Source organism: Ursus maritimus, unplaced genomic scaffold, assembly GCF_017311325.1.
Source record: "Ursus maritimus isolate PB19 unplaced genomic scaffold, ASM1731132v1 scaffold_33, whole genome shotgun sequence".
NCBI lineage: Eukaryota > Metazoa > Chordata > Mammalia > Carnivora > Ursidae > Ursus > Ursus maritimus.
Genome location: NW_024425897.1, coordinates 24,226,658 through 24,243,363, shown reverse-complemented (window position 1 = coordinate 24,243,363; position 16,706 = coordinate 24,226,658). Strand labels below are relative to the sequence as shown.

Below are 16,706 nucleotides of genomic sequence, written 5' to 3'. Positions count from 1 at the left end.
AAGAGACTGAAAACACACGGAAAAAGGTTCAGTCTAGAAACAACTGATCAGAATTTTAAGTTACAGTTTGAGCACATGGTTTTATAATCTCTAAGCACAGGTAGCCACAGAGGTGGTTACAGCTGTGTGCGTGCATGTGTGCACGTGCACGTGTGTGTACACACACACTCCGACTGCTCAGAGGGCCAGGGGCAGCGACACTCCGGGACACGATGAACACTCGAACACCCAGATGTTTGTAAACACCGACCTCTCCATGGGCCTCAGAGAAGTGGCTGATTCCAGGCTGAGGCTGGGAAAGCACACGATGAAACTGGCGCATCTTACGGTGCCAGGAAGTAAAGGAATGCTCGGTGGATGCTGACAACAGGCCAAACGACACAGGAACACGCGTGAAGGGACCCTCAGCAGCCAAATCAGGGACAATTTGGGCATCCAAATAAATAAGGATCATAGTAGATTACAAGTCATTAAATACAATGGAAATCCACAAGTCCATGGATGTGAGAGGGGGAAGCCTGCCTTCCGAGCAATCGCTAACATGTACAGAAGGAATGAGGACCGCATGGCAACTATGACCGAGGTGACAGATTCAGGAGAGTCGTCCATGGACGCTAAGGCTGGCAGGCAGGTTGGTGAGGAACGGGACACCAGCACAACTGGGAAATTACAAATCCATCACAAAGGGCAACATGGTGGTGACGTGAAGGTGGAGAAACCTGGCAGACCCCAACATGACCAGGTGGACATCACATGTGGCCTGGTGGAAGGTGCTGAGGTGGACAGAGAGACACTTCTAAGGGGTTCCCACCGAGAAGGTGTGGCCCGCGTCTGGTCACGAAGAAATATCAAATGGCCCAGAGAGAGGGGCTCGGCCTACAGGATGGGACGCCTGTTCCAGAGCCACTACAGGCCCAGGGAGGGAGCTGGACCAGGAAGGAAGGAAGGAGAACTGCTGGGAGATGGGAACAGCAGGTTTGGATCAAACAAAAGTGCTGCGCCCATGCTGCTTTCTCTCATGGGGGGGGAGGGGCTCTTGGTGGTTGTGTAAGAGCATCCTTGCCGGGGGCACACACACCGGAGTAACTCAGGGGTGACGGAGCCACATCTACGGCTTCCTCTCACAGGCGTGCAAAGAGCCTAGTGAAAATGGGGACAGAGTCACAGAGAGAGCACGCAGCGGACGGAGCAAATGTGGCAACGTGGAATGACTGGGAAATCTGGGTGAAGGGACACAAGTCTCTGTTCTCTTCTGGCAACTTTTCTATAAACTGAAAAGTTTCAAAATAAGTTACTGAAGAAACTAAACTGGGGGGAAGAAAGAAATGGAATTTATAGCAAACCTGACCTCAAAGATTCCATTAACAATTTTAAAAACAGTACTGTGCCAAGGAACACAAACACCTTGGGTATAAAATGGAACAGGGACAACACGCAACATAAAATACAAATCATAAAACCAAGTGAAATCGCCTGAGTCCAGCTTCGACACAGAGTAGTCAGCACCTAGAAACGAGACCGACAAGGGGGAAACAGCTAGAAATACACTCTGGCGTCTGTAATGATGCTAAGGGATCAGATGGTGAACTCAAAAGGCCCTAAACCTGACACAATAAACAAATCCTAGAACCTGAGTACCGTGGCCAAATCAAATAGCCGTATCTTCTCCAGAACAAGCATTAGAACACACACCGAAACTTCAACAGTGGCTCTCCCTGAACAGAATCGCAGGGGACTGATTTTCTCGTCCATGTTTTTGATACTGTTCCCAATTTTCAACCACAAGCGTACGTTTCCTTCGTAACTTTGGGGGAGTTTTATTCTCAGGATGATACATCCCTCCCATCCACTTCTCTGTATTTCTTCATAGACATTTAATGCCCTTTCACATATTTGGTAAAAACTTGGCACAAAAGAGCTTAGAAATATATACAAAAAAGTTTTTAACTTGAGCAAATGCTCTGCATAAGAATGACTGATAGGTTTTCTCAATAAAGAAAAAGCTCAGAAGAATAGTGAGGTAAAAGCTACCGCAGAACCATTTCTATCTTCAGCTTTACATACAGAGGTCATAAAGTTCACAGCTGAAAGACAAATAACAGATGGGCTCCTGGCAGTTACAGGAGCCACTAAAGAGTAGAAAATATTACAGGTGTATGGTTAATGAACAGCTTGACTGATTAGATTTTCACTAGATTAAACTTACGTGGCTCATTCAGGATAAACCTTACGAAAATCCATTTTACAGCCAACCTCCTCTTTATGTGTCAAAACTACTATGGGATATATATTCATCTTGCAGCCAAAATTCCTGAGGCAAGTTTAGAAAAAAGAAAAAAAAAAAACACACATAAACCCTTTCCTCAAAATTAAAAAGCCTAAGTTCCTTTTCTACCTTTAACAGATCAGTTCATCCTCATTTAGAGCAATATAGTTATTTTTATGGTAAAGTCTAAAAAAAAAAAAAATCGCAGATTTAAAAAGGTGATTATGGCTTTCTCTCTCCTGTCCCTCTGCCTCTATTCCTGAATAACTCAGTCCCAAAGCCTTAAGTGTATGGGCAGGGATGAACCCAGAAGAAGGGGAAGACCAATGGTGGCCCTGGGCAAAGTCAGAGTTCAAGCAAGGTGAGGAGAGCACCCCTGCAGAGGAGCAGCCTGGGTGGGGTGAGGAGGGTAACCACACCAGGGGCCCACCCCAAATGGGGAACCTGGGGCTCCACACAGGGAGACAAGGGGGCGGCAAAGGTGGGAGACTGATGGGAGACTGGTTACACCCAAGAGGATGAAAAATAAGTAAAAATATTAACAACAGGAGCCAAGTTTCTCATCACCAAAGAAAAAAAGTTACAAAAACAGAAATGGAGAAACCGAGACTGACTTCTACGGTACTAGCTTGGAACTGGACACGGACTCACAGTTTTCAATATATACGCATAGGCACAGAAATAAGGTTGTGTGCGTGTGTGTGTGTGTGTGTCCCGGAGCTGTCTGGTGACAGAGCCGGGGAACAGCGACACCTCCGAGAACAACGGGCACCCCAGAGACCATACTTTGGCTTCTAAATACCATTCTCCACTAAACAGAACCAGGCTCCTAGAGAAGAGGCTGATGCCAGAGCCGGGTGAGGGAAATTACAACATGAATCTGGACATCTTGTTGTGCAAGCAAGCAAAGCAGTGCACGGAAAATGACGGCAGCATGTAAAAGGACAGAAAAGCCAGCTTGTGTGGACTCCAACGGGCCAAACCTAGAGATCCTGAATATCAATATAATTACAGTAACAGAGTAGAACTCATTGAATCAAAGAGGAAATAGTGAACTGAAAATCTGATGAGGGGCGCCTGGGGGGCTCAGTAGGTTGAGCAGCTGACTCTTGATTTTGGCTCAGGTCATGATCTCAGAGTCGTGGGATCGAGCCCTGCACTCTCAGCTGAGTCTGCTTAAAGATTCTCTCCCTCCCCACCTCTACTCCCGCTGCTCACACTTTCGAAAGGAAGGGAGGGAGGGAAGAAGGAAGGGAAGGGAGAAGGAAGGAAAGAAGGAAATCTGATGAGGAATGACATAGTTACAGTTTCAAAGTGCTTCCCCCAAAACACGTACTAATTACAAAGGAAAAGAATGACTTCACACTGGAGAAGCCTAACCATCACCACCTCAACCAAGTGATCAAAGCAAACATTACCAGAAATGGCATGAACTGAATCGTGCACTCAACAGGATGCAGTGAGGAGAACGGAACATCACTTCTGCCAAAGACCCACGACCTGAATCTACTCATGAGAAAAGATCAGACAAACCCTAAATGCAGGGACATTCTACCAAAACAACTGATCTGTAAGAATTTTCAAATGTCAAGGTCATGAAAGTCAAGGGCAGACTGAGAAATTGTCCCAGAATGAAGGAGACCAAAGAGAGGTGACAATGAGATCCAAACTGGGATTCTAAACTAGACCTTTGCTATAAAAGGCGGTACCGGACAACCGGTGAAACCTGGATGGGGTCTGAGGCTTGGAGGGTAGCGACGTGTCTACCTTCATTTCCAGGCTGCAATCAGGAGAGAGCCCTTCGCTGTGAGAGCTACACCCAAATGTCCTCGAGCAGGATAAGGCCTCAGGTGAACAACTCACTCTCAAGTGGCTCCCTGTGCATCGCGCCTCCAACTCAGCTATCAGTCTGTCATTGTTCAAAGGTGATGGTGACATTGACTCACTGTTTCAGGGTCCTCGAGGGGCTCATCCAGCTCTGCATAGGTCACAATGGTGTACCCTTTGCAGACCCTCCACAGCATTTTCTCAAATGCTTCAACTTTTCCTTGGTTAATTAGGCCAGATACAAATCTATGAGACAATAAAGACAAGCTGTAGTCAATTGAAAGCAATGAATTATCTGATTGTGTTAAAAGGAGAAATGAACACTTTCATTTCTGGCAAAAAGGTGAAGATATCCTGAAAGCCCTCCAGCTGCAAAATATCTAAAATGCTGGATAAAAAATGTTGGGGGGTTGCCTGGGTGGCTGTCGGTTGAGCATCCGACTCTTGGTTTTGGCTCAGGCAGTGATCTCGGTGTTGTGGGATCCAGCCCCATGTCGGGTTCTACACTCAGTGGGGAGTCTGCTTGAAGGTTCTCTCTCCTTCTGCCCCTCCCCCTCCTCACACATGCACATGCTCTCCCTCTCTCTCTCTGAGATAAATAAATCTTTAAAAAAAATTTATTTTTGGAACATCCTTTCAAATACATAACTGAGCCTATAATTAAGAGAAATTCTTGGAATCCAAAAATAAACCAGGATCTCATAGCTACCTTGATATATTCCACTGACCCAGTATCTTAAAGCCTTGAGTTTCAAGGTCAGCATGGGAGACAGGAGACAGGTACTAGGTCTCCATAAGGTGAGAAGATGAAACTGAATCTCTCCTAATTCCCCCAAGATTGGGACTCCCACCCCCACCCCCAAAGAGCTACACCCTTAGTGAATGGGTGGACTAGAAAAAAAGTCCACCTTACAAAGAAGCCCTCAAATAAACTTATTTATTTCAGTTTGGGTTCTAGATAGAAGAGGAAAAGTCCTCCTTGAGAATTTACTTATTTATTTTTTAAAGATTTTTTATTTATTTGAGAGAGGGAGAGGGAGAGAGCATTACTGGGTGAGGGGCAGAGGGAGAGGGAGAAGCAGACTCCCCGCTAAGCAGGGAGCCCAACTTGGGCCTCGATCCCAGGACCCTGGGATCATGACCTGAGTCAAAGGCAGACACATAACCGACTGAGCCACCCAGGCACCCCTGCCTTGAGAATTTATAACCACAGGTCAGAATTCACTCAGGTTGGGGGCGCCTGGGTGGCACAGCAGTTGAGCGTCTGCCGTTGGCTCAGGGCGTGGTCCCGGTGTTAAGGGATCGGGCCCCACATCAGGCTCCTCTGCTATGAGCCTGCTTCTTCCTCTCTCACTCCCCGTTCTTGTGTTCCCTCTCTCGCTGGCTGTCTCTATCTCTGTCAAATAAATAAATAAAATCTTTAAAAAAAAAAAAAAAAGAATTCACTCAGGTTTGTGGCTTAAATTCATATTACTTGCATAATCCAAAAAAAAAAAACAGAAAAACAAAAAATCCCAAGCTAAGAAATTAATGTAAAATGATTCCAGGTTGGCAGAATGCTCCCCGGTATCTGACAAATGTAAAAACAAATTCTCTCTGAAGGAATACATCCTCAAACCAAATTATCCTTGGATTCCTACAGACCAGGAACAGAGGAACAGATGTTCATAATAAAAAGAAATCACAAATCACATGAGGAAACAAGTTACCATTGGTTCAAGTAAACAGAAAGGATTAATAGCAGAAAAAGATCCTTACAATACAGTTAGTAAATTAACCAACTCAGTTTAGCCCCTATGTTTCCACCAAACAAAACAGGACTTGACACTTCACTGAGCAATTATTTTAGGCTTATTGGAATAACACTGAATGGCATAGATGTTCCTTCTTTCCAGCTCATTATACCAAAAGAAGAAATTCCCATGGTATTTAGCTAAAAAGTCAATACAGCTGAATAACTCCACTCAGCAAATAGAGAAGTACAGTGTTTTCTCAAACAGATATTCACTTTCTTTCATTCCATCACAGGCTTTCAAATGGTAGCATTCATCCCTCCACTGACGACAAGGACAGTGTGACGCTCAGCCCCCCAGTGGTTGTCACCTACCCCAGTTTTGCTCCCAGCCTCTGCATACAGCTGTAGTCCAACAAGGAATCATTCTCTAAGGGAGGGAATTCTTCATAAGTGGGTTCAAACTACAAAGAAATATGAAACCAAGTGTGTCTCATTACAAGTGACACTTTATTTCCCAAGTCACGTTTCCGAACAAGTTTACAGAGCATCCTGAGTGCCAGACGTGGGTGCCGGCACCCCAAGATAACTCAGACGTGGAACACAGCTCTGGTAAGTAAAAAGACCGCTTCCCTGTCCCTTATTTATAAGCTACTTGAAGTCAGTTACTGGAGGTAGGGTCCTAATCTATGTCACTGCCTCACTCGGACACAGGGTGCTCAGTCAGACGCCACCACCAATGAAACAGCTCCAACGGGATGGCCTTCTCCCCTCCGTACCCAGCTGAGGGAGGAGTTTTACACAGACTCTACTCTTACAAACCAGAGAAGTTTGTAAAATCCTTTACTCCTAGCAATTTGGTGGGGGGGGGGGGAGAACCCTAAATCTTAGAGTTCAAACTCATCTTTCCCACTTCTTTTCTCATGATCATAAAAAGGTATTTTTCAACTACAAACTAAAGCATTTTACAAATAGGAAGTATTGTTATTGCTAAAACCAACCAATGCAGGAAAAGGCTTACCGCTTTGTTTAATGTCATATAACCCGACTGAAAATAAAGCTAAGATCAAAACGCACCTCTTTGATAACTGATAACCAAACCAGAAACCTTACGGGAGCAAGAGTTTTACAAAAGAAATGCGTTTCCTCGAGTGGGCAGTCAGTACCTCCACGTTCCGTTTAACGAAGGTTTTTGTCACTCTGAGCATGTGAGTGTACTCAATCAGTTCAAGCAAGTTCTTCCTCAGCTTCTCCTTATTCTTGGTGACTTCTCTCAGCTCAACCTCCAGCTTCTGCAGCTGCTCCTAAAACGAAAGGGCGGTTACTCAAGAGGACAGGTCCATTCCGAGGAGAGTTCTCAAAATTTTTTTATAGTACACTAAAGACCAGGGAGGGTTTCACAGCCAGAATCTGACAGCCTGATAGGGATGTGGAAACACCCAGAGATTTTCAAGGACCGTCATTATGTTTCCTATTGATTCAGGGAACTCCTATGCGGCTCCCGCCACACAGGACGGAGCCACTCCAGATGGTGAGTCGAGGCACCCTAGGCTGCCCTAGCCTCATCTCCGCTCCGCACTGCTTAGAGCTCCCCTTCACCTGCTTCTCCACTGTCACACATCAAAGAGTCTTCCTCTTTCAAGGCTACATTTCCTTTTATTTGCAACACAGAAAATAATTTAGGTAATCTTTGCTAAGCATATATACCTCAAGCCTCTAGCTTAAGAGTCTGCTTACAGTCGCACTTATACAATTAATTGGGCCGAAGAATCCTTGAGGACAAGTCTTCTTGAATAAGCAGTTACACAGCAAGCATCTTTAACGATAAAGTATTCACACAGCAGAAAGAGAGATGTGTAAATCACGACACTCACTCCATGAAAACTTGTATGCAAACAAATCCCTTGACACATTACTTGTGCTCCACCTTATAAAACTATAAACACTCAGGAATCACTGAAGTCGTCATTACATCACAACCAACCCAAACAGGCCAAACCAGATGACTGCGTTCTACTCTTCTGATGGCACAACTCTCTCTTAAGTCCGCTCACACACCAAATGTTAAGTGACTTCCTCCCAGATAAACGCGCACAGCGGCCAGCCACGGAATGGTGCTGGCTACACAATGCTGATTGTTCAGTGTTCGGGAGCTCTAGTCTATTTCCCAGTGTGATGAACTACCCAAGGATCAGACCCAAACCTCAGTGGGTAATTCACAGGGGCGCTAAGGAACAAGACAAGCCACGGTTCTCGCAGGGGGGACGCCGTATCCCCAACACCCAAGACGCTGAACTCGGGGACAAGGAGTTGTGCTCAGTGCCCACCTGCAACACCCTATCGCCTTTCCACTAGCTTCTGAGGATCAGACGGGAGGCCGGTGAGTTTGGGAGAATGCAAAGGGCGTTGGCCTGCAGCCTCCCTCACTTGCACCAGGAGAGGCATGCGAAGGCACGGATAAGCCCGGAAAGAAGGTTCAGAAACACTACACGACTAAGCACCAGATTTCTCAACCTGATTTTCATTAGCCCCAGTTCACCACCAACCGGAAAGGGAGCATGCATCTTACACTGCAGATAATCTATTACTGAAGGCTAACCATAGCGTTGTTCAATCTTCACTGCATGGTTTTGAGACGAAAACCCGACAAGCCCTAGCCAACATAAAGTAAGTAAACAAGCAGCATCTGAGCTCAGTGACAGCTTCGTCAGAAACAAGTTACCTGCATTTCTAGGACTTGTTTAAGAGGCGGTGCAGGAGGACTGGTCTCTCCCTCAGGAAGGGGAATGTCGGCTCTATTAATTTCCTGCACCAAATACGCTGTGGGAATAAAAGGTAAACAAATTAGACGCAAAAACTCTAAGACATTTCCGTCAGAACGTTTTCCATCCCAACGATTCCTGGGTCGCCTAAAAACTAATGTATGAATGCACAAAAGTCTTGCTTGTTCCAATCGATTTAGAAAAGGCCTTTTGCAACCTCGTTTCCAAAGATCTGCACCTAGCGAGATCAGCATGCAATGACCAAATACACAATAACGTGATAAACACTTCCTGAAATTCCCCAAGGTTTCTTTATTTCTAAAACCCGAAAGAACCTAGATGAAGCAGGTTAAGGACACACTTGCAAGTGCAGGAACAACCCAATGATAGACCATCTCCACCAGAGACGGCGTGACTACCCTGCAGATGCCCTTAGGAGGAAAGAAGTTTCCATCAAGAAAAGCACAACCTCTATCAGCCAGTGGAGTCCTGAGAGACACAGGGCACAGAGCCAGGCTCTCCTGAACCCTCCCAGTCAGCCGGGCTGTTCTGACTTGCAACAACCAGATCTCACGTACAAACCCAGATTCATAAAACTGGTAATGAGCCAGGCAAAATTAACTGAATTTCTTTAGTTTATGTTTTCAATGCCACAAAGCATCCTTGTCCTCAGGATAAAACTCACAATGAATGGTAAAGTCATTACTAGATACAACATTTTGGAGAAATGTTACTAGTTATTTTATTAAAAAAGAAAGACAAAGAAAAGTGAGGATGTTGTAGCAAGAGGATAGCAAAGGAGGCACAGGGTTAAAGAGGTTTTTGGAAATAGGATACAAATCATTTCACCAATTAAATGTCATTTACTTGGGAGATCCTTCTTTTTTTTTTTAAGTCTGTAAGCTTTTTGAAACAGTTTAAGCTACAGGAAGTCCTGTACATGCCTTAAGGGTTGTCACTGCCTTTAAAAACCTCATTCCTAATGCAAGACCCGTCCAGTGACTCACTACGTTACAAAGACAGGAATCTGATGTCACTCTTTCGCACATGATCCCCACAAGTAATTAGGACCTCAAACAATATGCAAAGGACTAGATGATTAAAAGGGTTTTTTTTAACTTAAATATCTCCAACTAAAAAATGTAAAATCCACAATAAATACTAGCTATTAGAAATCATTCCAGAAGTCACATTCTGGCCCCTCCATAGCTCTCATCCCCATGTTTTTCCATTCATCCTACGTTTTGTACTTCAGTCAGTTGTCTGAGATCAACCCCCCTCTCCCCTATTTTGGTCAGAACTTCCAGGCTTGAAATGATAATGCTGACTAGCACAGGCTAAAGATGTTAAAGATTTTACAGATAAAGCAAGTAGCCTTTAACTACTAGAGAACACTGATCTAAAACCTTCACGAACAAAGCCAATCTATCTGCATTTCCTACCTTTCTTGTTCTTTGAGATAATTTTAAGTAATATGTTAACATGTATATAATGTTTTTAAGTTATGATAAACTACAAGGGTTTGGCTAAATAAATTATAGCACATTAATTTCAGGAAATACTAGGCAGTCATTAAAAATGATGCTGGGTCCATCTGTTTATTGACTTTGAGAAGAAGTTGCAGGAAGTACCAGAGAAAGAAACAGAGCTGACAACAAAATAACCTGATCGTTATGTAGGGGAATCCTTACTTTTATAGATGAATAGTAAAAAATAAGGAACGGTGAGTTCTTTTTTCCTTTTCTAATTTTTCTAAAGTGAACAAGGTTTGCTTATATAAAAATCCGTTACTAAACTAACCTTATCCCCCCAAAAATAACAAAACGAAACAAAATAAAATAAAACTTACCTAATATTCGTTCTAATTCTTCACACCTCTTCACCTCACCAACAAATTTTCTTTGGAAGGAACTTACATTCTGGTTGAGCTGAGAAAAGGATGAAAAATTTGCTTTGAAATTTCTAAAATTTAAATGTAAATGTGATTTTTACAATATTACTGGCAAGGGTAATATTTTAATTTTAATTTTAATAGGGAAAGCACATCCTCATACACTAGTGGATAGGAGTAAAAACCGACAAAACTTTTCTGGAAAGTGACTTGGCAACTGTTATCAAAAAAGCCTGAAAAATACCGTTTGGCCCAGAAATATCCCATGAAGAAAATTAAGGAAAAAACTGGCTACTGACAAAAAACCTACCCAGAAGAACGTCAACCTCAGGGATAGAGGAAAAAGTGATTAATAATGGAAAACTGGTTTAAGAACAGATAGTCTCCATCCATACCACGGAACATGACCCAGCAATAAAGCACAAATCCCTGACACGCTCGACACCATGGATGACTCTCAGAAACACAATGCAAATGTGTCTTCCAAGAAGACACAAAAGGCCACATACTGTGTGATTCCATTTCCATGAAATGCCCAGAAAAGGCGAATCTAGAGGCAGAAAGTAGAGCAGTGACTGCCTGGGGCTGGAGGCAGGTATGGGGACGGACAGTAGCACAAGGGATCTTACTAGGGGGATATGATGTTCTAACACTGGACTGTGGTGATGGATGCATAACTCAGTAAATTTTCTAAGAATCAATGAACTGTACACTTGAAATGGGTGAATTTTACGATACAGATCAATAAAGTTGTATAAAAATTATGGTTCAGTCATATAACTGATTATTATGCCCTTAGTAAAAATTGTTTTAAATGACTAAGGTATTAGATTATATTAAGAAGTTATCATTAAAAATTTTGGTATGATAATGATTTTGTGGTTATAATTTTTAAGCATCCTTACTCTTTAGAGATACTTGTTGAAATATTAATGAAAGAAATTATACATCTGGGATTTCTCCAGGATCATCTTGTCTGAGAGAAGGGAGGGACAGATTTTGTCTGGAGGTGGAAGGCTGGAATGAGGGGCCATTAATTTATATTATGGGTACACCAGAGTTCACTGTTCCCATATACTCCTCTCTCTACTTAACTTCTAATACAAACCTTAAAACAAAAAAAAATTGCAAAAGAACATTTAATAAAATGAGGAAATTACTTATGATCTGTGTCTGGAAAAAATTAAAGTTCCTTTCAGTGTGGTTTCAATTGTATGAAAATACATACATATGTACATTTTAAAACATTATTAGGAAAATAATGTTAGACCAATATTAACCCAGAAGTTAGAGCGTTTATTTCTAGGTAATGAGATCGTGGAAGTTTTTATCTTATTCTTACATTTTCCAAATTCCCCAAATGGACATATATTATTTTATAACAAAAAAAGACTACAGTAATCACTCACGTTGAAAGGCATTTAAGGCAAGAATGTTACCTTTCCTCCAGCCCATCACTCCTACTGGGCCCTCTCAGGAACCACAATTAGACAAGAGCTTAGCATGAAACGGCCCAGTCCCAGAAGCGTCCACCCCAAGGGCTCAGTTCTTGTTCAGTTTTTCTATTTTTCTAAGAGGATTAACCAGAAAGAATACAAAAATTCAAATTTCACTTCTGTTTGTCACATTCGCATTCATTTCTCGGATCAAACTAATCTCAAGTAACCACTTTCAAACTCGCAATGACTCAGGCACAGTCCACAGAACTAAGAATGAGAAGGAAGCGATGCATTGCAAGCGGTCTACAAACCACACTACGGCCCCGTTTCGTTCGGGGTTTGCTCTTCACCACCAAACACTGCTGAACGCTCCGTGCACATCAGGGTTCTGCACGCGGCAGGGGCTTTATGAAGAGGCACATTTCTGCGGCCGCGATACAAACATACTTGGGTTTGACCAACGCCACCATCACTGCCTCACAGATATTAGCTGGTTTTCTGTGTTGTGTGGTTTCTTTTACAAAGTCTTGTTTCTGTTTTCTTTTTCGGGAGGCTATGTCGCCCTATTTCTTGTCTGATAATAGGTCATCAGAGCAGTGCCCCCTGTCCCCAGTTTCAGGCACCTGCAATCCACCAAGGTCAGGAAGCAGACAACCCCCCTCTGGCACGTCACCAGGTCAAACAGCGCCTACATCATGAACCTCACCTCATCCCACATCATCGAGAGAAGGGTGAGTACAGGACAGTATGATAGCTTGAGAGACAAGTACTCCCATATATCCTCCCAGACACACTCACATCCATTTGTATTAGAGTATATCGTTATAGTTGTTCTATTGTTCATCACTTACGTGCCCAACTTGTAAATTACACTCTACCACAGGTATGCATGTACAGGAAAACACATAACACCTGTAGGGTTCAGTACCATCCGGCGTTTCGCGCATCTGCTGGGGGTCTTGGAACGCATACCCACAGATACGGGGGTACTACAGGGCATTTTACTGTAGACTCATTTTAAGACTAACCTCAACCTAGAAAAGCCAGCAGAGGCTACCTGGTGCTGATTTTACCAATACGCACACCAGTCATCTTCCCACTCCAGCCACTGAAGGGCTAACAGTGAAATTGTTCTTAGACTATAGACCAACAGTGAGATGAACTTGCCCTTCTCTGAGCCCCACTGCTTAGGTTAGCTGAATAACCTTCTTTTCCAGGTTTTCTCCTTGGCTGTCACTACAGAAACCCTGGGCCTGCCTGCTTTCCCACAGGAGGAGTACTAAAAGGGAAAAATCACGCAGCCTATGCAAGCCAGAAGAAACTAATGTTAGTAAGCCCAGCCAGTGAATGCCAAGTCCGTGAAGAACTCCAGAGAAGAGAAGAAAAAAGTGTCAGATGCTATGAAACTTTCTGCACTCGCACCCATGCTGCTTGAGTGTCAACCCAAACCACACACACACACACACACACACGCACACACACGCACGCACACACGCACTCACAGGCACGGCTGAGATCTTTATCTGCGCTTTCTTTTTCTTTCACTGGTTTTCAGTCTAGAAGGATCCCGTGTATAGTCTACAACCTAATGTAATGGCACTCAGTGAAACGTGAATCTTTGCGGTGATTTAGGGCCTTTGTTCAAACTTCTAAGGTTTAACCTTGTTAAGTCTCTCGGCTTGAGTACTAACAGGATGGAACAAATCTAACAGTTACAAAAAAGGGAGCCTGTTTCTCTCCTGTTTCGTGAATCTTTCAGGTGCTCCCCACAGCTGGTCACAACACCTACCAGGTAAGTGGGACCAGGAGCTGAAGCCCAAGTGACTCCAGGAAACAGGAAGAGAGCTGGACCTTCCCTGCAGCCTCGGCTGTCACTCAGGAGTTTCTCCCTGACCTTGCAATCCCTTTGGAGGCAACCCAAGGGTCACTAATATCAGATCTTGGGTAGGGGTGTTCCCTTTTGAAATTAAGGGCCCCTCAGAGAGATGAAGGGAAACAACCAGGAGATCAAAGCTGAGGCTCAGGAGGAAATAAAATGTTCCCCTGAAGTGACTTCCAGTTCAATCATTCAGTATTAGATCCTGCTTAACACTCCCCTTCCACACTTTGTTCTTTCCCTTCTCGGCACTTCACAATTCCAGTTCACAGACTGCGTGTGTTTATCTGTCTCCTCCCAGGCTGTAAGCAGCAAGAACATAAGGACCTTGTCCACCTTGCTTACCACTGAGTCGCCAGCACTAAAAACACTATCTGGAACAGAGCAAGCACCCAATAAAGGCTTGTTCCTTCATTCAACAAATGCCTACTAATGCCCACAAACGCCAGGGACTGCGCTAAGTCTTGGGGAATCAGGAGTGAACAAGTCAGGAGAGGCCCTAGCCCTGAGGGTGGGCAGTCCGTGGTGTAAAAGTAAACAGATACATAAAAAAGTGTTTATCATTATTTGTTGGGAAGGCAATTCCCATTCCCTACTAGGCAGTAGTATGCACATCATACCTCAGTGAACAAAACCAACGAAAACCCCTTCCCCTCAAGGCGCTTACACCGAGATCATTCCCAATTCGGTTCTGAGCTTCTTCTGTTCCGTCCATCCCGGACCCTGTCCCCCCCAGATCTTCCAGAGCCAGCTCTTTCCCATTCAGGCCTCATCTTGGCTCAAACGTCATCTCCTCAGAGGGGCCTTCCTTGACCACCCCGATTCGAGTTACCATCACATCATCCGGTTTCATTACCCTCCCAGCAAACATTATGTTTACGTATTTACTTGCTTGAAATTTGTCCCCGCCACCCCCGTAAGTTCCAAAAGGTTTTCAAAAGGCCTCATCAGATTCATTCTCCCCACTGCTAGCCCAGTGCCTGGCACGGAGTCGGCGCTCCGGAGCATCTGATAGCACTCCCCTAAGTTGATGAAGACTCCACAGAGCGTTCCTAACTAACCCTGCCAAAGCCGCCGTCGGCCAGACGCCCGGCGACCCGGGGCTCGGGCGCCGCTGTGCGGAAGCTCGGGCCGGTAAGCCCGGCCCCAGCTTCCCTGCCTGCGAAATGGGGACAGCGGCGCGCCCCTGCCCAGGAGCCCGCGGAAGCGAGGCCCGAGCGAAAGGCGGGATGCGGCGCTGGGTGGGCAGGTGCGGCCCGCGTCTCCCGGGCGACACTCACGTCTCGGAACTGGACCAAGCCCTTCTCGCCCAGGGCGCTGAGGCACTCGTAGGCCGTGCCGGACTGCAGGAACAGCTGCGCCAGGCACATGGTCTCGCTCCGGAAAAGGGACCCCATGGCGGGCCAGCCCGCGCCCCGGCGGGGCCGGACGGGCGGCGGCGGCTCCGGGCCGCTCCGGTCCGCGCGGTCAGCCGGGGCGGCCGGGACCTCGGGCTCCTCCTGCGGCCTGGCCGCCGCCGCGCACCATGGGGCTCCGGGCTGCAGCGGCCGCCCCCGGTCCTGCCACCGCGGCCCCGCTCCAGCCGCTGCCGCCACAGCGCGCGCGAGACCCCGCCCCCCGGCTACAGCCGGTTCCGGTTCCGCCCCCAGCGTGTGCCCGCACCCCCCGCCGGCCGACCAATGGGCGCCCGGAGTTGAGGCCGGCTGCGGTGACGGCGCCGGCGGGGCCAACCAGCACAAACCCGGCGGACGACGGCTGAGGCTCCCGGCGGAACACAACCGCTCGCTCAGCTCTTTAGACCTTTTGAAAATGTATTTTATTGAGTTTGTGCCATAAAGTTCACTCGTCCAGGATATACAATTTTGTGATTTTTAGTAAAGTTACAGAGTGGTTGTGCAGCCGTCATCACGATCCACTTTTAGGATATTTCCATCAACCGGAACAGGATTCTACCTGCTCAGCGCCGTCAGTCCCCAGCTCCGGGCAACCCCGAACAATTTCGTGTCGCAGATCTGACTATTCAGGACATTTCATACCGACGGAATTACACCGCATCGTGTGTTTGCGGCTGGCTGTCCCCCGTGCAGACCAGACAGCGGGGTCGGATGCCGGCACTGTCGCCCCGCTGGGCACGTTTGCCTCTGCAAATCCTCCACACAGTATCTACAGTCAGCTCTGACACGGGATGAAAATCTCCTGTAGCCCACTTTAAATCCTCGCGTTTCTTCCACTGCTTTCCCAGTAAAATCCAAACTTCTTACCATGGCCAGCAGAACGCCACAGGATCTGACCCTCTTCTTCCCCCAAGCCCTCATCTCCATCACCTAGCCTGGACTCCCTTTGCTCCAGCCACACCTGCCTTCTTTATCTTCCCAGGTCGGTGCGCTTGAACTTGGCGATTCCTCCCTCTGCCCAGAACACCCCTCTCCTAGACCTTCTCAAAGCTGGTTCCTTTGGTTGTCAGCTCAAATGTCCCTTCCTCTGAGGCTTCCCAGACCCCTAGCTAAGGTAATCTCCCACCCCACCCCAACCCCCGTTTTATTTTCTTCATCACACATACCACTGTCTGAAATAATCTTGTCTGTATTTATCGCCAATTTCCCCCCACTAGAATGTAAGCTCCACTAGACAAAGGACATTGACTTGGTATCTCCAGGGCCCAGCATGTAGTAGCCACTCAATAAATATTTCTCAAATGCATACATGAATGTATAATCTTAGAAAAGTTAAAACCATATAGCATGTCCCTCAGATCCCATTCTTCTGCCAAAGTGAGCTTTTCCCCTCTTAACTACAAGTCATCCTAACAAAGCCCACAAAATCAGGCTCAATTACCTGTCATTTGAAAATTTTAAATTAATTTTCCAGAGATAGTTATATTAACTGCCATAGAAAGACTTTCTGAATCATTAC

General features: G+C 45.6%; 1 protein-coding gene across 1 annotated transcript in view; it reads right to left on the bottom strand.

The window, feature by feature from the left end:
* ATP6V0A2 (ATPase H+ transporting V0 subunit a2) overlaps positions 1–15,190 on the bottom strand; it is a 40,314-nt gene extending 25,124 nt beyond the window's left edge. Inside the window, exons 1-6 of the mRNA XM_040620021.1 lie at positions 15,074–15,190; positions 10,437–10,515; positions 8,548–8,645; positions 6,992–7,129; positions 6,201–6,289; positions 4,213–4,339 (exon numbers count right to left, since the gene is read on the bottom strand). Of these exons, the coding sequence (XP_040475955.1) occupies positions 4,213–4,339; positions 6,201–6,289; positions 6,992–7,129; positions 8,548–8,645; positions 10,437–10,515; positions 15,074–15,190 (648 nt within the window). The remainder of the gene's footprint in view (positions 1–4,212; positions 4,340–6,200; positions 6,290–6,991; positions 7,130–8,547; positions 8,646–10,436; positions 10,516–15,073) is intronic.
* Between the last annotated feature and the right edge of the window lie 1,516 nt (positions 15,191–16,706).